Source organism: Parus major, chromosome 1 (assembly GCF_001522545.3).
Source record: "Parus major isolate Abel chromosome 1, Parus_major1.1, whole genome shotgun sequence".
NCBI lineage: Eukaryota > Metazoa > Chordata > Aves > Passeriformes > Paridae > Parus > Parus major.
Window position 1 is genome coordinate 88764997 of NC_031768.1, and position 22757 is coordinate 88787753.

General features: G+C 48.2%; 1 protein-coding gene across 3 annotated transcripts in view; it reads right to left on the minus strand.

Moving 5' to 3' along the window:
• SIDT1 (SID1 transmembrane family member 1) overlaps positions 1 to 22757 on the minus strand; it is a 43468-nt gene continuing 20711 nt past the window's right edge. For 2 of the 3 annotated variants that reach the window (XM_015627131.2, XM_015627114.3), the window contains exons 8-25: positions 21603 to 21674; positions 21148 to 21241; positions 19974 to 20017; positions 16060 to 16131; positions 14692 to 14840; positions 13996 to 14069; positions 13424 to 13490; positions 12702 to 12775; positions 12003 to 12126; positions 10864 to 10981; positions 10347 to 10483; positions 8522 to 8630; positions 7281 to 7357; positions 6123 to 6169; positions 5298 to 5403; positions 4877 to 4987; positions 4026 to 4139; positions 1 to 3634 (exon numbers count right to left, since the gene is read on the minus strand). In XM_015627131.2, the coding sequence (XP_015482617.1) occupies positions 3572 to 3634; positions 4026 to 4139; positions 4877 to 4987; positions 5298 to 5403; positions 6123 to 6169; positions 7281 to 7357; positions 8522 to 8630; positions 10347 to 10483; positions 10864 to 10981; positions 12003 to 12126; positions 12702 to 12775; positions 13424 to 13490; positions 13996 to 14069; positions 14692 to 14840; positions 16060 to 16131; positions 19974 to 20017; positions 21148 to 21241; positions 21603 to 21674 (1652 nt within the window). In that variant the 3' untranslated portion in view covers positions 1 to 3571. Of the gene's footprint in view, positions 3635 to 4025; positions 4140 to 4876; positions 4988 to 5297; positions 5404 to 6122; positions 6170 to 7280; positions 7358 to 8124; positions 8140 to 8521; positions 8631 to 10346; positions 10484 to 10863; positions 10982 to 12002; positions 12127 to 12701; positions 12776 to 13423; positions 13491 to 13995; positions 14070 to 14691; positions 14841 to 16059; positions 16132 to 19973; positions 20018 to 21147; positions 21242 to 21602; positions 21675 to 22757 lie in introns of all 3 variants that reach the window. The other variant, XM_015627120.2, reaches the window with a different exon arrangement.

Consider the following 22757-nt stretch of genomic DNA (forward strand, 5'->3'; position numbering starts at 1 on the left):
TTCCAATTGTAAATAAGATCTTGCTCTGTTTATTTTGACATCTTTTTACAAATGTGTTGCATTCAGGTGTAAATATCCCAAACCATGATCTTGTTCAGAGTTCTGAGATTTCTACTGTTAAATGTAATACTTTGTTTAATAGTTGTAATAATTATTTGTATAGATATGAACATCATAGTATTTTATTAAAAAAAAAGGAGAAAAATACTCTTTAAATATTGTGTTCTTGTTGGTACAGCTTCTTTTCCCACAGAAAGCTATGCCATTCACTCTTAAGTAGAGGTAAAAATAAAAGCTGTGCTTCGAGACTGGGAATTTACAGTCAGAGTTTTCCACTGCAGTACATTCTCTGCATATACCAGAGAATGCACCATATTAGTTGGAGATAAAAAACTACAAAATTCAGAAGAAATAAATACTGATTGTGTAGTATCTAAAAAATACATGGCAGGTGCTGTCCCTGCCCCAGTGGCAGCAATCACTGTTGAGATACAACTTCATTTTATAAAATGAAAGTCCCCTTGCATTGGTTTGGAAGTGATCTAAGACAGTTTTGTCAGAGTTTGAAGCTAAAGGATGCAGTTTGGATGAGAGCAGGACACTCTTACCTGCAAGGTAAGTAAAGGCTTTTTTGGGAGACTGCACAATACTGAAGCTGACAGAATTACTAGGAAACAATTCATGCGCTCCAAAAAAACCTGGCTTGTAAACCTCAAAATAGTTGCAGCATGGAAGTTGCCTTTAGGGAAGGTCTTAATTTAAAAAAGGCTGAAATTGAGTATTAAGACAGTGGGGCTTTTGTTCCTTCAGTGACAACTACAGTTCAGTCACAGCAGAAGGGAGGGGAAACAGGACATGAGGGAGTTGCCTTCCTCTTCCACACTGCAGTGCATTTCCCCTGCCCTGGCTGTTCTGCCAGTCCAGAGGCTCCAGGGGGAGTTGTAACAGCTCACATTACTCTGGTACTTTTCCTGACTTGTGAGGGGACATTAGTATTGTACAGAAGCGCTTTCCTTCTCCCTTCAGTTGTAGTGGGCAGACCAACTTTACCTACATTTCCTGAGAAAATAGGGAATGTATGGAATGTAAGAAAGAAGTATTTTACGATGAGAGTGGTAAAACACTAGAACAGATTGTCCAGACAGGTGGTGGATGCACCATCTTTAGAAAGGCCTGGTTGGATGGGGGTTTGAGCAATTTAATCTGGTAGGTCCCTGCCTATGGCACTGTTTATTTCCCTTTCAGGAGTTGTGCCCAGCCAGACCCCCCCAGCAGCCACAGCCATCAAGGGGTCAGGCAGCCACTGGGTGGGAGAGCTGAAGCACAGAGCCCAGCAGGCAGGGTAAAGCTAAGAGGAAATTTTAAAAATTGATGCAGCAAGCTGGAAGCACAAAAGCAGCAGGGAGATGATTCCAACCCTTCCTCTCATCTCAGGCTTGAGGTGCCTTTCCTCGTATTTAATTGAATTCTGTCATGGTTTTCTGTTCTTTCTGTGCTGTTCTCCAGCCTCCCTCTCCCTCCCTGCTACCACCTTAGCATTCCATGCTGTGCTCATCTCTGCTCAGCCCAGCCAGCCCATATGCTGTTCTACCTCCTACGTCGAGCCTTCCAACTGCTGCTCAACATTATTTTTCCCTCACATTTCAATTTAGAGAGGTTAACCAGCTTCCTGTCTAGAAACAAATACAAGCATGGAACAAGGTCTGAGGCTACAGATTATGAAAACGCAGGGAGAAAGTATAATTTATAAAAAATGTCTCCCCAGAAATGGACACGTTTGGGGGCACAGAGGTCCTCCTTCAGTCTGGCACAGTTACCCCAACACCCTCCAGAGCAGCACAGCTCTGCTGAGGAAGACAGAGATTGGCAGCCTCTTGTGTCATTCTTTATCCAGCCCTCTCCTCACCCTGCCCAAGGGACTACAGTGACAAACAAGAGTGTCTGTTCTATATGTAGCCTCACAAAGGCAATTTGGTTAAGAGAACAAGCAAGTCATCCACACCTATGCTCTGGAAATGCCTGTGACAGTCCCAAGGATGGCAGCAGCCATGTGACACCACTGGAACCCCTCTGCCCTGACTGTTGTCTCTGCTGCTGCTGAGAGCAGGAGCAAGAACTCAGATCAACCTGCAGAACAGGGAACCAGGAACATCCATTTTATTCACCATCTTGACAAACTCCAAATTAGAAAAAGATAAAAACCAGCTGGTGCAAAACTCTTCAAGGAGATACAGACTCCTGGAGTAAAATATCACCAGAGTCACCTGCTTTAGTAAGCAGAAGTGGAATGAAACCTTTGCATCACTGGCTACATGCACATACACCAAAGTAAAAATGCTCAGGCAGACAAGAATAAGGACAGCAGGCCTCAAAGAACACTTTTTAATTGCAAATTAGCAAATCAGGTCCCATTTTAGATGCAAGGCCTGCAATAATTCACACCTTATTCTTGTTTTTTTAAATAACTAAGAAACTGGAAAGAATGCAGAAGCCATTAAAAAACTCATTTCAGATTCAGACAAGTTGAAGGAAATTTGTTCCACATCTTTAGCTAAAGAGCTCAACACCAACTGCCCCAAAATCTCCTTCACCCTCCCAGCCCATAAGGGAACCTGCTTTGCCAAGGTCGTCCAAGGTAAGCTCACGAGAGGAGAAAATCTGAGGCTGCTGGAAAACCTCCCTGTTCCAGCCTGCCCCTTTGGCAAGGCACACAGCAGCAGCCAAGGGCTGCCACACAAGGCTGTGGCTTTGCCGTGCGGTCTCTCTCAGGGTCGCTCGAGGAGAGCCAGCGTGGTGCCGTGACAGAGACCAGCCAAGTGCCAGCACCAGAGGTGCCAGAGGAGTGGCTGTTCAACAGGAGCGACAGAGAGGCTGCAAGAGAGCAATGTAGGAGGCTCTGAGTCTGGCAGAGCCCTCACAGGCAGCTCTAGTTCACCACCTCCCACCAACACTGCAGCCTTGGTACCACGGCTCCCCACCAGCTGCCAAAGGAGCCTCTCCAACAAAGAGAGGAAGAAAGAAAACACAGTCGCCCTACGGCCACCTCAGTTTGGAGTCCTTTGCTCCCTCAGCTGCTGCAGTACAGGAACCAAATGCTCTCCCTGTGCTGCTGAAGGGACTCTCCGAGGGCAGCAGACTGCAGGGTGCAGGCATTACCTCCCTGTGCAGGAAGATTTGCATGGCACTTCTCAAGCCGGCTCACCAGAGAGGAAGTGGAGCCCATCAGCAGGAAGGAAGGGAAGCAAAGGTCTCTGACATGCCTCCCTCCTGTTTCCTCCCCCCTCACTGGCTCCAGCACCCACTGCACCCACGAGCCAGAGGGCAGTGCTCTGGCCTTGGGCTCTGGATCAATCCTGCCCCAGAGGATGCGGCAGGAAAGGAGTAACATCGTCTTCCCTCCTGGTCCCGCCTCAGCTGCCACAGCACCCCTTCATGCCTGCTGCGGGATCCGGTTCCCCTGCTCCCGCTGGGCTGCTGGCCATGGAAGCAAGCTCATTCTCCACCGACACCAGTGGCCCGGTGCCTTTGGCTGAGCGGTTTGGGACACCTCTGCACCCCTGTCCCTGGGGATTCAGAACACTGGGATCTTGTCCCTGCGCACCGTATCCAGGTCATCGTCCAGGGTCAGCAGGACCTGAGGAGGAAAGTGAAAGCCAGATTCAGGTCTTGCTGACCAGGGAGGTCTTCTTTTCAGATCTTCAGGCCTTGCCTTTATGTGAGCTATTCACAAATCCATGAGTCACAGCAGCAGCTCCCCTCAGCTTCCCCACAAGAGCTGTGTGACCCACGGCCCCAGAGGGAATTTGAGGTCAAAAGGCACAGGGAGAGATATAAAGGAAAGGAGAAACCCTGATCCCACTGACAAGGAGCATCCCACTGTGAAGGATGTCTCAAGGTAGAGTCAGAGGAGTTGGGGCACTTCTATGGAATTCTGAAGGAGTTACAGCTCCATGTGGATAGAGGGGAACAAGGTGAAAGGAGACTGTGAGGCCATCCAGCAGAGTGGGAGGCCCAGCAGGACTCACCAGAAAGGAGAAGAACAAGGCAGCTGCGGAGAGGAAGTGCCAGACATCGTGGTCATCAAAGAATCCCAGCAGGATGCATGGCCGGTTCTTTTCCCGGGACTCTGCTGGAGTCTCCTAGGAAGGCAGACAGAGGGTCAGGACCTGATATCCACCCCTACTGGGCCCTTGCTGGCCACACTAGACCCTATAGGGGTCACCCTTGTCTTGATCCTCCAAGCAGGATCCAGGAAAAGGTACTGTGCTGGCCAGAAATGTGGCAAGGGCAGGCCAGAAACAACACATTATACTTGGACCTCATAATGGATCTGGGACCACCACCCACATGCAAGTGGAACCTCTGGTCTCCACATCTGAGGTCCTGCACAGTGCAAGCTGCACAGCCTCCACCAGACCACCCTACAGCAAACCCCTCACTTCCATGGAGATGGATGTGACATCCTGTTAGAAGGCACTCAGTCAGGATTTAATGGCCTCCTGGGGCACCAAGAGCCCTAGCAAACCTAGGCATGTTGACCTGTTTGATCCCAGGTGGCCACCTGCTCCAGGGGCATCTTCTACCCAGCAGTGGTCAGAATTTTCCCAGTTTTCCTTCCAGATCCCCAGCTCCTCCCTTTGTCCCCTAGGAAGGACCAGTCACCTCCAGCTCACCTTGTTAAATACAGCCTCTACACAGCTAATTTTTGTCTCAGCAGAGCTTCCCATGCCCCCTTCACAAGTCTAATGAGTTGAACCCTTTCAGCTCCCCATAAGCAGCCCAAGACTCTTCCCCAGAGTCTTTTTTGTGCAAAACAAACACCAGGAAGGAAAGATGATGAGAAAGAGATGGACAGAGCAGTAAAAGGGAAATTTACCTCCCAGCTGCTGAGGGTCTGGAAGAAGAAGTAGAGGGCAGCTCCCCACACCACTGCTGTGGCCACAATGCAGAACATGGGGATGGGCAGGAGCTTCTCAGAGCTGCGGAGCTGCAGACAGCATCACACCATGAGTTCTTCCCAGGGGACAGAGCCATGCACAGGGCTCCTCAGATACCAGCCTGTACCATCTGCATCTGTGAAGGGCTGCCCAGCCCCCGAAGACACAGCCCAGCCACCCCTGAAATGGCTACACACCATCCCTCCCCAATACCCTGTACCACCCAGAGCCCCACAAAGGTCCCTCCACATTCCTCTGCAGCACTACAGGAACCCAAATTGCAGCCAGAAAAAAGGCCCATCCCTTCCCGTTTGGAGACAGGAGACTCAAGGACAGGAGACTCAAGCTGCCTCCTGTTACCTTCATGATGATGTAGAAGGCCAGATACAGCAGCAGGTTACAGATGAAGATTCCCAGTATGTAGGAGGCGAAGTCTCTGGGCCGATACACCAGCCCAAAGATAGCACTGAGAGAGAGGACAGAAGAGCCATCAGGCAGCTTCTTTCACTAGGGGCAGGGTACATCCCCAGCCACACAGTGTTCTACCCCCTGCCAGGACTGCAGTGCCACAGCTTCCCAATTCCCTGGAGGTGATGCACTGTTTGCCTCTGCTCCCAGCCAAGGAAATTTAACCATGGTCAGCTGCTGAAGCAACTGGAGGGCCCAGAGGACAGGCAAGGGTCGTGGACTGCTTCCAGCTCATGGCTAAACAGATCTCACTCAGTAGGATCTAGTCCTAGACCTGTATATTTGGTAGAAGGCATATCCCTGAGAAGCAACTTTAGTGAAAAGCAAAAGCTGGGGCAATGACTTTAAGTCTCATTCAAGAGCTGATCCCTCCCATGCAGTTACTGCTCAGCCAGGCTCTGTGGCAGCACGACACAGCAGTACCAGGCCAGCCCTGCACAAGCTCCCTCGAACACAAGCCACGAGACAGCCCCAGCTGAAATGCTCAGGGGATGCTCCATGTAGCTGTAGTACTGCACTGCATCCCATGGATCTGCCTACCACCCTCAGATCAACCTGCCAAAAGATGTCAGAAGGGCCCCAGCACAGGATTATTACACAGACACTGCTGCATCTCCCATTGCTCCAGGCCACCTGTGTCCCAGTACCAAATCCTGCTGCCCACATGCACAAAATACACAAAGCACCAACACACCGTTACAAATCACCATAACTTACAAGGACCAGTTGACCAGGTTCCCAACAATGAGGAGCACCATCCTGTCCTGGAGAAAAGACACCGATGATCATATGAAATGAAAAGAGTATGCAAAAAAGGCCTTCGCCTCAAAAAATCAGGAAAGCATTATGTTAGGATTTGGAGTCTGGTTCCTGCAAACAGAAATGCACCTGGCTCTGTGGGAGCTTTTATCAGATGGAAACAGCTCTGACCCTCAAAAATTTTAAGAAAGTGTTTCAAGGAGACTAAACATCTGAAAAAGGACAAGCTCAGCACTTAAGGGATCAACCTCAGGAGGTTCTGCGAATCCTTTGACTGCTTCTACTGTTTTTCCAGTCAGATTCCTTCCCTCCCACTGTTTTACAAAAGAATTACTGCAGAGAGCAAGGACGTGCTTGAAAGAGGTAGCAGGGGAAGCTTTGGACACATCCTGCACACATGCACGGAGCCTTTTTTTTCTTGCCATCTCACCATTAGCTGGACAAGCACTGTAACAACAGCAGGCAGAAGGATTATATCTGTGGGGCATGTGCATTTATACTTTCATGATGTAGTTGTTTCAGGATGGCCAGGCTCACTTCATGCCTGAGTGGACCAAGTTTGCTTATTCAGAGAAGGGAGCATAAACAAAAAAAAATTAAGAGGAAGGATGCTCATGGATAAAAACTCCATGTGTCTTCAAGGCCTAATTAGCACTCCTTGCTAAGGAGAAAGCAAACAGTGGGACACAAGGTAACAGCCACCTTTTCTTCACTTCTTGCTCTGTGCCCTGAGGTGCTACAGAAATGGCAATTGCTTTTGCTTAAGCCACAGACCCAAAATAGCTGCAGGCTTCCCCAGAGAGGCTGCACTGCACAGAGCCTTGTACCTGTTCCTCTGAATGGATGCTCCCAGAGAGCAGGTGCAAAGGCAAATCCTGTCATGCTTATATCACCTTTGCTCTGCTGTTTTATTCACCAAGCCTGAGATCAGGGGAGGCCTGGAGGTTGGGGATAAGCCACTCCAGCAGAGACCTACACTTACCCAACCGTTTTGGGGGAAGGACAACAAGGGAAGCAGGGATCATCACTTTTTCAAACAGCCCCGCCTCTTTCCTGTGCACACTGCCTAAAGAAGTGAGGAATTTCTGAGAGGTGCTGGGATGAGAAGTCACCTACCATGTACATTGGTCGGCTGCACTGCTGGATACAGTCCGTGTACAGCACCATCACTGCTCGCCGGAATATGCCCACGTCTGTCAAAGGAAAGGATAAAAAGCCAGAACTGCCAGCACAGTGAGCTCCAAAATGCCTGTGAGGAAGAAGCTGACACCCAGCAGCTGACAATAGAGAACCCAAGGTGTCAGCAGATTCATGTCTTGCCCTTTGGAAGCAGACTGTGCTGAGCAGGGCATCCACCACAGGATGTAGATGGCAACAGGTTACAACAAAAATAAATTTTAAAATTGCCTCTACACTAGCACTGCCCAGAAGTCACACAGGCCCTGCCTGTATGTGTAAAGAGGGGCTGGCTTTGCAACCCCATCTCTGGAAGAGAGGTCTGTGTATGTAGGAAGGGGGAAAAGCACCTTCCACAGAACAAGCTGCCAGAGCAGGGAAACAGCAGAAACAGGTCCCACAGGCTTTAGAGGGTCCCAGAGGGGCAGAACACAGTCAAGGCTGTCAAGGCACTCCTGCTCTCAAAATCACTGCAGAAGCTTCACTGCAGAGCCGTCAGTGGCAGTGGGGATGCACAGACATGCATGAATACACACGTTCCCGTTTAGCCACAACAGAGCTTGAAAAGGCTCCTGCACCAAGATCACAGCTCTCCTTGTGCTGGATCACTTGCTTGCTGCCAATGAACAGGACTGGCAGTGCTGCTGGCAAACTGGTTTCACTTCCCAAGAGCTGACCCCAGGTGGCACACCATCCTGCCTCCCCACACACATCCATGCAGTCCCTGGCTGCTACCTCTGCACAATCAGCTCAACAGGGAAAAAGGAAAGCTGTGGACAGTTACCTGAGTCAGGGCCCTCTGAGGCACACAAGGACAGGAGAGGAAGAAGAAATAGGTTTATAAGCAGAGTACAAAAGCCAGGCTCCCCAGCAGACCCTCTCTGCCCCTCACGCCATGGCTGGGTGTAGGTCACCCCTCTGAGCACAGCACTAGGGAGAGCTGCAGCTGAAGGGCAGCCCCCTCAGAGCCCGGCAGTGCTGCCACCACAGAGCACACAGCTCCTGCTGATTCCCACTGCTCTGGGAAGCAGTAGCACAAGGACTTCAGAGGCCAGGAAAGCATCAAATGGATGAGAGGACAGGGTGGCCCAGAAGAGGGGCCACAGGACTGTGCTGCACAGGCAGGTGAGGGCAGGAGCACCCACACAGTCAGGAGGAGATGGTTTGGTCACAGCACTCACCGATCTTGAAGCGACCCATGTAGTAGATCTGGGTGCTGAGAGCCAGTGAAGCCAAAACGTGGATCATTGAGAAGATAACCCAGAACCACACATCATTTTTCCCAAACACCTGAAAGCAAAGACATTTTAAAAGTAAACTGAGCTGTCTTTCAGCAGGACAATCCTTTCCTGTCCTATATCACCATGGGACATTAAACAACCTCAATGAACACAGGAAAAAAAAAAACAAGAACAACCAAAACCAACTAAATCTTCCAACCAGAAAACAGATCTATAAATTCAAAACAAAGTCCAGAGAAGCAAGAGGAGCTCAGCATCCTGGAGAGCTATAAATTCAAAACAAAGTCCAGAGAAGCAAGAGGAGCTCAACATCCTGGAGAGGAGACCATTCTTTCTGAAAGCCCCTTTAGACAAGACTGGATGGACAGCAGCTGGCCCAGGGAGCAGAAATGCAGGGACTCCAAGGCTAGGCAAGCTCTCTCTGCTGCATGTGGCAACAGCTCTCTGGCCAGGAGGTGGATTTTTACAAAGGCAGTCAGGGAACCAACCATTACTTTAACAACTGTACTGAAGTAGACCAAAAAGGACAGAATTGCTCTGCAGGCAATTGCTCCTACTGTGTGTTTTCGTTTTATTTAAGGACTAGAAGTAACCTGCAAGCACAGGTTAGTGCTACATTAAAATCCTAATTTTTCATTCATCCAATAAGGAGTCCAGAAACTCTGATCTGCCATCAGGCTGTGACCACTTCCCTATCCTGGGCCAGAGCACTCACCTGAAATCTTCACTTTGTGTGGGCAGAGAAAAAAACCCCCACACTAAAAAGCAATCAGAAAAGCCACCTGTCCATGAATGGAACAAGGGAGACATGCTGCTTTCAAGCTCCACTGAACAGCTTCAAAGCATCCCACAAAAGAAGACAGAGCAATCCATAATAAAGCCTCAGTGTTTTGAACCTTGTCAAGATCTACCACACCTATCAAGAGATTCTTGGGAAGTCCCAAGGTCACCAGCTCCTCCTGCATGCCTTATCCCACAGACAGTCTCATAAACAGAGACCTCTGCATTATGTGGTAGTGAGGAGCTAACAGCCCACTGAGATCTAGCTGCTAAGTTTAGAGCAAGAATTCCATGGATTTTGCCTGGTTACTGATGAATGAAAATGAGTCCTTCAAAACAAGAGAAGCAGAGACCTCCAAGGTAAAGCACAACTTGAGGATTCTGGTGAGCCCAGTTCAGTACTTGCAATGCTATGAGCAAACAGGCAGTGTTGTAGCTTCTGCTCCAGTGCTCTTCCACAGGCAGGTACTCCAGGAATTTGCCTGAGAGCCCCCCGGACATTATCCCAGCCCTGCTCCTCTCCAGAGACAGGAAAATCAACTGCAGGAGCTGTGACAAACAACATGGAGTATTCCAAAGGGGAGAAATAGGCACAAGCAACTAGATATAAGACATCTGCCCTGGAAGCCCAGCCAGCCTCACCCCTCTTTCTTCCAGTGTGAATCACACCACAGGAAGACCATCTGTGTGCTTGGACGTGTACATCTGGATGCATGAATTTCTCCTCTTGAGAAGGATGGCATGTGGTGGGCAAAGCACAAAAAAAGCACCCACCCAGAGGAAACTGTTCTGCTCTTCTCCTACCTGAAAACTTAGGGGAAGGAAGGAGGAAAGCCCAGCAGAACTGAGAATTCAAACGCTAACAGCTGCTTAACACACTCTTATCCTACTCTGCTGCTTTCCCCAGTCCTTCTCACACCTAAACCGTGTTCCTAGCCATGCCACCTCCTTCCCAGAGAAGCAGTCTTGTAAGAGGGAGCCATACCACTCCAAGGACAGCCAGGGAGATCACCACAGCAAACGAGGCATAGGCGGAGTAGGCGCTGGCATTGATGTCTGGGTGCCGGGTCTGGTAGAGCTTGAGCATGCACAGTCCTGCGATCATGTACATGAAGGAGGTGTCTGTGGAGGGACACAACAGAAACAGTGCAAACAGCTACCGCCAGTGGCCCCAGAAAGCTGCTCCAAGGGCACACAAAGAATCAGGGATTTGTGCCTGCCAGCCTCGGCTTTGGCCCTGCTGCTGCACCACATTGTACAGCACTTTGTGCTTTGCCACCTTGCAGCAGCACATCTTCCGTGCTCTGGGCCAACAAAAACTAAAGGAGGTCAGAAAATAAGTGCCCACAGGGCATCACAACCTCCTGATTGAGCTTTGTAACAGGCAGGCTTCAGGGAGACTTGCAAGGGTTGAGAGATGGGAAACGTCAGCAACTCAGCAACAGACAGAACATGGCAAATCCTAGCTCCAGCTAAAAAAAAAGAAAGGAAACTCAGCTTACCAAACTGGAAATTGGAGTAATTAGGGCAGACGTGGTAACAGGCACTGAGCACCCCTTCCATCATCAGAGCAATGCCCATAGCATAGAAGAGACCAAAATGCTTTGGGATCCCGTAGTCCTGGAAGAGAGCAGAGCTGTACAGTAAGTGCCCTCAGTCTGTCCTGATCACAGGCAAGCTTCCATTCTCCATCACTTCATCCCTCCTAACTCCTAAAGAAGTCCTCCAGTCACCAGTGCAGCACAGTGAGTGTCCTGTGTGCAACCACAGGCTCTGGATTTAGACACATGGCATAGCCAGATGAATCCACAGGCAGCAAACCTAAGCTAATCATGCTGGAAGTTGTGACCTGAAGACCTCAGTGTCTTGGTACTGACATCATGAGACTGAAAATCTCTGTCCTGTACCCCATGCCATGCTGCATCCTCCCCAAAACAGAGATGAGTGACCAGAATTGCTTTTGTGGTCAGTAGGGTCTTAGAAACACCTGAGCAGAGACCATCAGACAATGTCAGAAGGCATTTCCATCACAATTTGGCCAAGATTTTGCCTGAAAACCACAAGCAGCAGATCCTTACAGCTGCTAATGCCTTTACTTGCTACCAAGCCCATGAGAACAGAGCTGCTTGTCTCCTGAAACCACCAGCACCTCTGCCCACAGGGCTGCAGGTTTCTCTATCCTCTCCCACGAGAGACTGCAAAAGCTCTGGCTACAGGAAGCGCTGCTTCAGAGACTGAGGCAGCCAGATTCTTCTGAGTTATCGTAAGCAGCTCTTGTGTAAGATCAAACTTCACTATAAAGAGAAGCATCTTGGGACACTCCTACTGTCCCAGTTCCTCCACAGCAAGCGCTGCAGGAAAAGCCAGAGCCATGGGAGTCCTTCCTCCATTAATCTTGTCTTCACAGGCCCAGGCTGGGTCACCACCATAGCAGTATGGACATACTGTGAGCAGTAAAGCACTGGGGTGTGCGGGAGCACAAGCATCCCACCTAGACCCTTTCTGCACAGGAGGAAAACAAGAGGTGCATTTAACCCTCCAGCAAGGAAGACAAGTGGAAACCCATTGTGTATCACTCTGGTTTTTGAGTTCACTCCATCTTCCCTGCCTCCACTCAGCCTCAGGCAATCACACTTCCTACCAGGGTGTAGATATCTTTCATCTCCATGGCCCGACGGTGCAGGATGTCCCTGCGCAACACAATGAGGAGGAAGAGAAAGCCCAGCATCATGTGGCCCACGTTGCTGAGGATGTTGTTGAAGGCACTGCAGGAAAGAAGAAGGTTTAAGACGAAGGCAGCTCAGCAGCAGGAAGCTGAACCCTGGGTTGTGATAAGCTGAATCCATTTTTCTCCCCCCTCCACCCCCTTCTACCTCAGCAGCTGCTGAACTGCAATTTTACACTCTAGATCACCATTTTAGTTTGAATAGTTCACCTGTCCCTGGTAATTTAACACTGCTTCTGCGAGATTCCCAACTCTGGTCTTTACTTGCACTCACACATTAATTTAGAGAAATGCCACACTGGAAGGCCTGATCTGAACTTCTTTGAAGAGCTGCTGCTCCTTGCATACAAGTGTCCAATAAAGCAAGGGAGCACCTCATTGCTGTGCCAATGATTTCCAAGGGACACCCAGGTGCCACAAGCTCCAGGGTGCATGTGTCTCACTGCAACAGAGCACCACTGCTTAGCAAAACACAAAGATCAGAGTCCTGAACTCCCAGTGGTCTTATCAACACTGCTACTGTAAGCCTGAAAGCATAAAATCCTTCCCTGGCCACAGCACAAACACCCAGGAGAGGCATGAGACAAATATGCAGTGATGAAAGGGCTCACTCACCTCAGCACCCCAAGGGGGTGAGCACACAGGAAGTTGTAGTAGCAGATGTCCTGATTGCCCGTCACATTCACCACCTGGACAGAGAGCAGGTGGGAGGCCTGGCATTAGCAAATCCTCCCTGCTCTGGAGGAGAGATGTTTCTCTCTGCCCCATCCAAACACTGCACAAACACAAGGTGTACCAGGATGCAGCCTAGCTCTAGCACTGGCACAGGGGAGTAATGACATCTGCAAGCAAAGCTTTTAGGGTGGGACAAGATGTTGTCATAGGCCACAAACCTGATAACAGTCTTCAGACAAAACATTATGTGCTCTCAACCCCCCAATAATAGACCTGCTTGCAGATATCTGAATAACAGCAGGATAGCAAAGGTTGGGAGAAAGGAGGAGGAATCATAGCAAACACTACTCGCTTTCAGCTGTCTCTTAGAGACAACATCAAATTCCTCCTGTCTCTAAAATGAGACAGGACCCAAATGAGACATCAGTTGAGCAGGAAAACAGCAGCACTCCCACTTCCCAAGCAGAAATGGTAAAAGTGCAAGCCCAATGAGCCAAGCTCACTGTAACATCAACACAGTACAGCAAGAGCAGCTCAGGTAGACTGCTCCTCACACAGAGCAGAAGTGGGTGATCCCAGTTTCACAGCAACTGTCATCCTTGCACAACACAACCACAGGGCAAGTTGAAAGCAAGAGGGGACCACCATGGGGACAAACTCACAGTCTGGTAAGTGATGACGAGCTGGATGACGGGCAAGGCATAGAACACCGCAATGGTGATGATGTTCCTGCAGAGGGGAGACGACAGCAGGAGTTACACACACACCAAAACCAGCAGTGCACACCCCGAAGAAGCATCCAGACATCCAGAGCACCCACAGTGCTCATGGAGGAATTTGCACACCTCACTGCTCTGGGGTTATGAGCTCACTGTGACCCCCTGAAGCAGAGGAGCAGGTGTGCTCATGCACACAGGAGGCAAACAAGGGCACAGGAAAAGCCAGGATGTCAGCCACAGGCTCATGTGTTTGAGTGCCAGTTTCTCCCCCTTCCCATTATGTTCCAGTGCACTGGTTGTTACCACACTTAAAAGCAATGATGCAAAACAGAATCCATTGACAGGATCATGTGTGCACTGGTCCACAAATACCCTTACTTGAGGTATGTGGGATCTGCAGTTACTGGTTGGAACATGGGTAACAGGATAGTTCAGAAGAAGGGCATGCAGACATACTCCACAACCACAGACTCTGGGTCCAGAGTTTGGGCCTTACCAGTTTGCCTTCTCCTTACCAGAAATAGATTTTGTATTTTTTGCTCACAATCCTTCGGTCTTTCCTGGACAAGTCTGATAGATAGAGGAACACCTAAAATATTAGTGGGTGGAGAAAGAGGGAAGAAAACACAGAAGAACCAATGTCAGTTACACATGCCAGTAGAAGATCTTGACATATTTGCAGCTTGGTGGTATTTGGACTGGTTTTACACAGTGAACTCACTGTGTACCTTGATTCTATGGGAGTGAGTTCTGCAAAATCCTCTGACCTCCAGGAATGGCTCCAACCACACAGAGCAGTGCAGGATGACAAGAGGAGGCAATTTGAGAGCTGCTGGCTTAAAGCCCCTCTGTACATCCACAGTAGTTGCACTACTTGTACTAAATAGCCACCTACTGTTGCAGATTATTTTCTCCCCATGTTCACACCTCCTTGAACTTTCTGGGACACTCTCTGGACATTTTCCTCCTTTCTCAGTAGTCCCCAATATATTTGATTTTCCATATTAAAACACTTCAGCAGCATTCTTATCACAGTGGGAAAACTTTCAGTGACTCAAAATACACTAAGAAGCACACTCGGCTGTATTAGATGAAATCCACCCTGAAAGGGAACAGGATTTTTGAGATTTCACTGAAGTGACCAGTTCTGGTCACGGCCCAGATGTGCCCATGGCCCAGCACGAGGGCCACAGCTGCAACACCAGCCATACCTTAGTGCGGATGATGTTCTTATCACTCTCAATTTCTGGCATGGTGTCGAAGTCGCTCTCCTCCTCCACGGAGCTGTCTGTGTCCGAACCAGCTGGGCGCCTGCGCTCCGGGGAGGACAGCTGACGTCCGCCGCTGGAGCTGGACTCGTCTGGGCCAGAGCAGGGAGAAGGAGACAGGCAGGGGAAAGGATAAATCCCTCTGTGCACAGCAAGAATAAAGCTGTCCCAGATGCTTTGACAAGCCAATTTGGCTACTTCGGGGAAAAATAATTTTCCATGATCCCAAACCTTCCTAAAAGTTTTAGGTGATGAACTAAGAGCAGCTTGAAGGACCATTATCTTCCCCTCTCTGCAGCATTTTAGTTTTCACTCTGCTTTTATTCTATTACTTTTCATCTCTTAACATTTTCTACTCACTACTAGCCTGGGCTCTGAAATCTGGAATTCTGAGACAAGACAAATACCTCTAGAGAAAGAAGCAGACTGTTAGGGGTCAAAAACACACTCACCCAGTTAACCTTCAGATTATGTAAGTTTTATATAAATCTAAGCTTTTCTAAAAATACTGCAGAACAAAAGACAAAGAAGAAAATCGATTTTTCAAAGCAGGTAGAGTACTAGCTTAGTTTCCATTGCATCCCTGGTACTGGTCACATACAGGTCAGCAGAGCCTGGCTGCACTTCCCACAGGCTGGGCAACTCCCACCTCATTGCCCACATCTACATGGCATGAACACAGGTTTCTTCCTCATTTCCCAAATGCTTTTAAAATATTTCTTTGGAAAAAGGGGAAGGAGGGGGTAAAGTGATCATTAAGCCCTCAGGAAGTATTTTTTTCTTCTGCTGCAGGGTCCACATGTTGGCAGCATGACATTATTTCTTCCCTCATGAAACCCCTGGAGGTGAGAAACTCAGATTGTGTCTTGCTTTATGGCACACAACCCTTCAGCATCCCAGGGATAGGCATGCTTTGGTTTAAAGGCAGGCTGTGAGCTAATAACAGGCTCCTAGAAGCTTGCTTGCTCACAAGGGACCTTTGTCAGTCATTTAATAAATGCTGTCTGAAGCAGACTTGTCACCCACAGCTCTTGGGTTACTGTAGCTTTGTCTAAGACACATTTCCAATTACAGTCTCTTGGGGTACCTCTTACAGATTTGTTGCTTTTATTATGTAGATGGTTTACCCTAAAGTGCAACCTGAGCCTCACAAACTGCATTTTGGTTGTTTGGGTTTGTTTTTAATAGTTGCAAGATGCTGCTAAAGTAGCTTGCAGCTTTATTCTCCTCTGGTGTTAAATCACCCTAAAAGTGTCTTCCTCCACCCCAGGGAGAAGCAACCCTGTGCCCCAGTTCTGGAATATACTGTACCAATAGCACCGTAGCTGCTTCCCTCAGGAGTGCTGGCTGAGATGGGGTGTGAAGAAGTCATCATCCCAGATCCTGCAATGGAAACAGACCCAAGAGGGACAGTTAGTTTCATGTCAGTGCTTTGAAACATCTCTGAGGTGGATACAAACAGCTTGAAGAGCTGAAGGAGCTTGGGAAAAGGAACATTTCTCTAAACAGATGGCAGTCTCCCTCTAGAGCAAACTGTGCAAAAGGGAAAGCCTTGTTTTGCAGTGTGAAGGAAACCCATTCCCTTCCGCCTCCCCACGCAGGATGCCAGTGAGACTGGCAGCACAAGACCCCTCCAGCACCCTGCAGAGATCACACTGTGGGGCTGCAGGACTTGGTAAACTTTAGAGCAAATCTCATAATGTTCTTAATGGCCTTCTGAATTTCTAACTCTTCTCTTTGCCCATCTCATGCAACTCTTCAAATCTCTTCAAATACTGCTACCTTCAGCTACCCCTGGAAGAGTCACAGACTTTGGCAGGACAGCTGCTACATAATTTTAACCAATCAAGGAGAAAAAAAAATGTTTTATGCAAAAAGTGGTAATGATCTCATGCTGATGAAAAGAAGAGCAGGCCTTTGAGGGCTAGGAACATCCTGCCCCCTGCCCACATATATGAAGCAAAGAGGAGTGCTCTCCTGCTTCCACATTCCCTCTTTTTGCCTCCAACGGTGGAGCTCAGCAGCTGACCTAAATGGCAGAAAACAAAGCCAGCTGAGTCCCTTCACTGAGAGATCAGTCACAAAAGGGAGGGAAGCAAGGGCAGCAAGAGCAGGACCATGTTTTCCAGTAGTGACAAACAACAAGACAAGTTAAGCTGCTTTAAAGCTTCACCCCTGCAACAATATCATGTGGTCAGTCAGCAGCAAAGCAATGCAGAACATGGAATAATATTTAAAGCCTTACTGCAGCCTGGCAATGGCCTGGCTTCCCAAGCTGCATCTCTGTCTTCCCAGTACATGACTGGTCCCAAACTGACAGGCACAGCCCAAGTGCTCTTTCCAACTGGAAATTCTGTGCATTTCTGCCAAAAACCTTGCATGGCTTTTTAGACCATTTTCATTAGCCACAAACATAGAGAGATCTAAAACTTGTCCCTGACTGACCCCAAGTCAGGGAAGCACCCATACAGCAGCAGTAGTTGATATTTCAAGTCCCAATTACTGCTTTTCTTTGGCACGTCTGCTGCGCTTGTTGGGCTGGGGGATAAGACTTGATCTCAAATTTTGGCTCCTTTATGCTCCTGCCCCATCCCTCTAACAGAGAAAACAAACAGCTCAGAGGAGCACCAGAAGTGAACATGGCATGGACTGAGCACCAGAGGGAGGGCTCTGGCACACTGCAGCCCCCAGGTGACAGCCCTCGAGCCCTGAGCTGAGATTGGCAGCATGTTGGAGGTTGCTGCAGGAGTAAGACACATCTTCTACTCATCACCTTGAATCCAATCTCCCTCTCTTATGGAAGCTTGTCCTGTTGCTTTAAAAATCATTTGGAAACCCAGATCAGTGGGAAGAGGGCAAAAGCATTTCCCTATGGTCACGGCAGCAAGGCACAAGCACAATTCCTAGGTCTGTCAGTCCTGTTCCACAAGGATACTCCCTCCTAATTTTAGACCGGGCTTTATTCTCTCAAGTGACCTGACAATCTTCTCTCCCAAGTTACCCAAGATTTAAATCTGGACAAAGCAGGCAAGCCAAGGAGAAAAGGCACTCTGCCCTGTCTCTAACAGCCACTTTGGCCCCAGCTCACCCACTAATTTCCATTCCACTTCCCACTGTGAGAGTGAGTCAGCAGAGTAAATGTACCACACAAGGCGTGGTTCCTCTGGCTATTGCCTCCACCAGATAGTGAGGATGTGGAAGGGAAGGTGTGCCATGGGATTAAAAGAAAAAAAAAAAGTGAACCATAGAAGCCAGAAATAAAATGGATAACAGGAGCAAAGAGGCACATGGAGTGGCAGGACATTCCAAGACCAATGGCAAAGACACATGGCTGAGCACTTCCATCCAGTTCCTTAGTGGGGAAAAGGAATGGGAGTAACAAAAAAGGCAAGATCCAGGGGTACTTGTGAGGGAAGGAAATTACAGAAGGTGGGAAGGGGAGAAAAAAACAAAACAGAGAAAGCCAGTGTGTCCCCTGATCTGGAAGACAGGGAAGATGCTAATTACCATTTTATAAGCATCAGTCAGACACACCCTAAAGAAATAATAGATGAAGAAACAGCGTGTGGGTAGGACATGATTCCTCCCTAGAGGAAAGGACGTGGCTGCAACATGCAGTGCCAGGTACGTGAAAGCGGCAGTGGATTACAAGGTCACAGAAGCAGTAGGTGCCTCTGGGAGGAAAGCTGTAAACTATGAAGGAACTGTGCTCCTCTCTCCCTTCACAGGTATGCTGTTCAGCAGTCCTCCCTGCCCAGCAACCCAGTTCTCTACTCTCCAGCTCCATACTTAGTCTAACTTCTGTGCCCTGCAGTTTCTTTGGGAACTTTCCAAACACCAGAATTTAACTTCCACCTCTCAGCAGGGCAGGTTAGAAGGCAGTTTCTAAGCTGGCTTCAGGACATTAAACCTCAGCTGCAGCATCAGCAGCACCCCCTGGGACTTCTGGTCTCACCTGACTGAGACTGTGCCTCCTTGTCTTAGACAGTGATTCCTTGTCAGCACCCTGGAGCTCTTCCACAGCCTTGGACAGGTCCCTTCAGATTACCCAAACTCCCCAATACACAGGCCTTTCCCATTTCTCCTGTGCATTAAGATTTTCTCTTGTTTTACAGCAGGATCCATCCCAAATGGCATAAAATTAGAATATAGTTATGGACATTTTTACAGTTCCCTGTTCATGTTGTGAAAAAAAAACCCTTTCACATATATACCAAATACAGGGATATACGTGGATCTTAGTGGCTGACAAGGCAAGTCTAAGAATTCAGATGCCCCCAGGTGCTCAGTAGAAATATTAAGCCAATTAATACCAGTGAGAGTGAAGTTCCACTGCTGATCCTTTAAACACAGCTCAGTTATACTACCATGTTTATCTGATGGTAAGTAGCAGACCGGGGAGAGTGAAAATGCTCAGCATCAAAAAAGGAATAACATCAAGAACCTTTCAGCACTGCCAAAACAATGTCCTCCCTTCCTCCAGGAGAAAGGTACAAATGACCTCAGCCAGCACCAACGCTTTGTGCTGCTTTGCAGGCACTAAATATTTAATCAGAATGAAAAGACTCCCACATTTCACCAGAAAGCAAGAACTCCCAGTGCCCCCCATCCACATGATAAAAACTTCCGCCTTTCACTGGTAGCTTCTTCGATGCAGCTGTTTTTATAAGGTAGAAGGCTGCAGCTTGTGGAAATGTGGGTGCAGCGCAAAGTAAACTGAATCCAATGCCAACACAAATATCATAAACACCACTACCTAACTCTGTTAGTCATTCATTCACCTGGCTGTCTGCAACTCCCACTGAAAAACAATTTAACATTTAAATTCAATTAAGACATTAAAAGACCCCATGCTTAAACCAGGCAGAGGAATTCTTAAAGCATAGGAGCTGACATACTCAAAAGTGCCTTGTTTAAAGATCAAGAGACCTGGCATCAGGAACACTAGCCTTTAGCCAGGTCTAGGCAAGGCTTAGCCTTCCTCCACCCCTTTAAAAGGTAGCTCCAAGGGAGGAGTCAGGACCAGGCTCAGGGCAGCTGGCTTCAAAGGCCCTCTCTTGAGAGGGCAGAGAGGAAGCTCTAACATCTTTCCTCAGCACCAGAGACTATGTGAGCTACCAGGGAAGATAACTCCAGGACAGAAGGTACTTGACTGACAGCCTGCCCTTTGCCTGGCCTGGGGCCTGTTCACTCAAAGCAGTCACACAACAGATAAGAGACCTTACCATGCTCGGGGCTCAACCTCCCAGCTGAAGCCTTCCTCTGAACCCTGCAAAGCAACAGACAGCACTCAGGAGATAGCCAACAATTCTCATCACCTGCCAGCCATGGCAGGATTATCTAGGACACCAATAGGTAAATATGGTGCAAGCTCTATAAAATCAAATAAATCCAACAAAAGAAACAAAATAAACAAACACACACAACAACAAAAAAGAAAAATACTGTTTGGACTAGACACAACTCAGCCATGACTGCTTGCTGTCCACCTCTTTAATTTCCAAAGCAACAGAGGGCTTTTTTATCCCCTCATCTATCCACCAGAGAGAGGACAGAATTTCCATGACTTATCCCATCCTAAACTGCTCAGTATCTTGGAAGAGACCTTCACACCACTTTTCCAAACCCATCTTCCCTGCTCAGGGGACTGAGCACGTATGAATTTACTGAAGGGGCAGCAGGATCTAGGGGCAATCATTAGCACTGCTAATGCTTTGATATTGCTCATGTCTAATAAGCTAACACTGCTTAAGAAGCCCTTATCACCTCCATCAATGCCGATGTCAAGCAGGAGATGGTCAAAAAAAAAAACACAGAAAACAAATAAACCCCCACCAACACAGAAAACTACCAGCAAAAAGTACATATTTAAGTAACTTCATTGAATTGTTCAAATGAAATGTATTTTCACTGATGTGTCCTGAAGTTAAGCCATGCCCATGCAGACATTCTTCTCAACACAAGCCCAGACACCAAAGTTTGGGCAGGGGAGACAGGTAAGGAAGGAAACCAGCATTCTTGGGACTCCAAGGCCCTATTTGTGTCACTGCCACTTTTTGCAGTACTCAGTCCAGCATGCTGTCATACTCCATATCCCAGACTGATCCCCTCACAATTCCCACCATCTGCCCAGTGTCCTTACACAGGAAAACACAGGGTTGGGGCACTACAAGATCTAGGGGGCAGACCCTTAAATTTTCATCCATCCCATGGTCCCCACAGCAGAGGAAGAAGTGTTTTCTGGCTGATGGTCAGTAAGAGCCCATTGAGTAGTCATGGCCTTCTTCAGCTGCTCTGCTTAGATGCTTGCCACCCCACTCATCCCATATTTTCTGCAGGGTGTGGTGTCCCTGATGAAAAGAAACAGAAAGGCTGTTCTTTTATAACCCCTCAACTCACCTAATGTAGTGCACAAAAGCAACAATCACTGAGCCCAGGTAAAAGGAGAGGAAACCCAGGAAGCTGAAGAACATGGCCTGCACATAAACAGACTCTGAGGAAAGAGAAGGGATCAGTCAGCTCACAAAGCAGGAACAGCACTTCTCAGGGTTAGTACTCTTCCCAATACCACCTTGTAAAAATGCCCAGTCCCAAACAGCCCTACCAAACCCATTTGCTTTCTTCAAAAGGAATCGACAGAACTTGTTCAGCACTATCTCCCCCCACTTCTTTACCCCCAGTGTTAGCTGGTGTGCCACACAGCCCTTCCTGGAAGGGAGCAGGCTCCAAGTGGTTTTGTCTCCTTTGCTGGTGCTTTCTGCACCATTCCTTGAGAGGCTGCTCAGTCATACCCCTCTATTCAGAAGTGCCAAGTTCCCCTGTGAAGTTGCATTGTAGTGCCCAAAGACACTGACTTTTAATGGAGGGCACAATCGTCACTTGAAGGTTCTTTGTCCGCTGCAGGTTCCAGGTACGGTTGACATTCCCTGTGAGAGGCACAGTGTACAGCAAATATAAAAACAATCAACATTAATCATTTCTGGCACTGATCTTGGTTCTCTGAACTTGCAAAAACAACAGGGTCTGGCTTTTCACTAAAATGTGTCGGTGGTTTTGCTTTAAACTTTTCTCTGCACTATCAATATACAGCCTTTCTTGAATGTTTCCCCCTTTTTCCTTGTTTGTAACCTGTTTTTTAGACTAGAAATCCCTGCTTGAGCATTCTATATATTGCTTAATTCTGGATGTCTGAATCCCAAAGGCATCTCATCTCCTACTCATTTAATCCCCAAAGGAGGGATTCTCTCATTAGAGGTAGTGGGAGTCCATTTTTGCCTTTGGCCAAATCTCTGTAAGTAAAACATTTCTGTGCAGGATGCCACTCTAGAAACTCGCTCTGTTTCTGCAGGGCTTAGCACACCTGGCCAGTACAGCTCTGCTGATGAGTGAATGACACCCCAAAGGGCACAGTTCTTTTTCTGGGGGAAAACTGGGGCAGAAAGGTGGCAGGGGAGTAGTTAAAAGCTGTTGAGGAGCCCAGTATATCTGTTGGTTGCAGTCTTGCTTCTTCTACAGGGAGGAAACTTTGAGGCTTTGAGAATGGGAATGTTCCCACTCCAGTTACAGCCACCACATGACTGGTGGAGACTTTGCTTTTACCACTGCCCAGCAAGTGGGGATACAGTATTTTCTGGTTGGAAAAGACACCAGAACAAGCATTTTGTAAAATTATTCTCCCAAAATTTCCAATTTTTCCTGTTCCTCCAAGTTCAGAGATGTCACATATCCCAAGATAGCAGTAGAAGATGCTCTCCAGAGGAACTGAGACTCCATGGAGCCAGGAGGATAACCCAGCAGCAGGGAGCAGAGGTGAGAACCAAACAAAAAGCTGTAAGGAGAATTGCCTGGATGTTTCCAGTGTCTCCCAAGGCATCAGTGGTGCTGCTGAAAAGCACATAACCCTAGCATGTCAGGCACCATACTAGCCGGCCCTCTCCTGCACTTAAAAAGACTTTTAACCTGCCCAACAGTATCAGATTGATACTTCACTCTTCCTCAGAACTACCTGG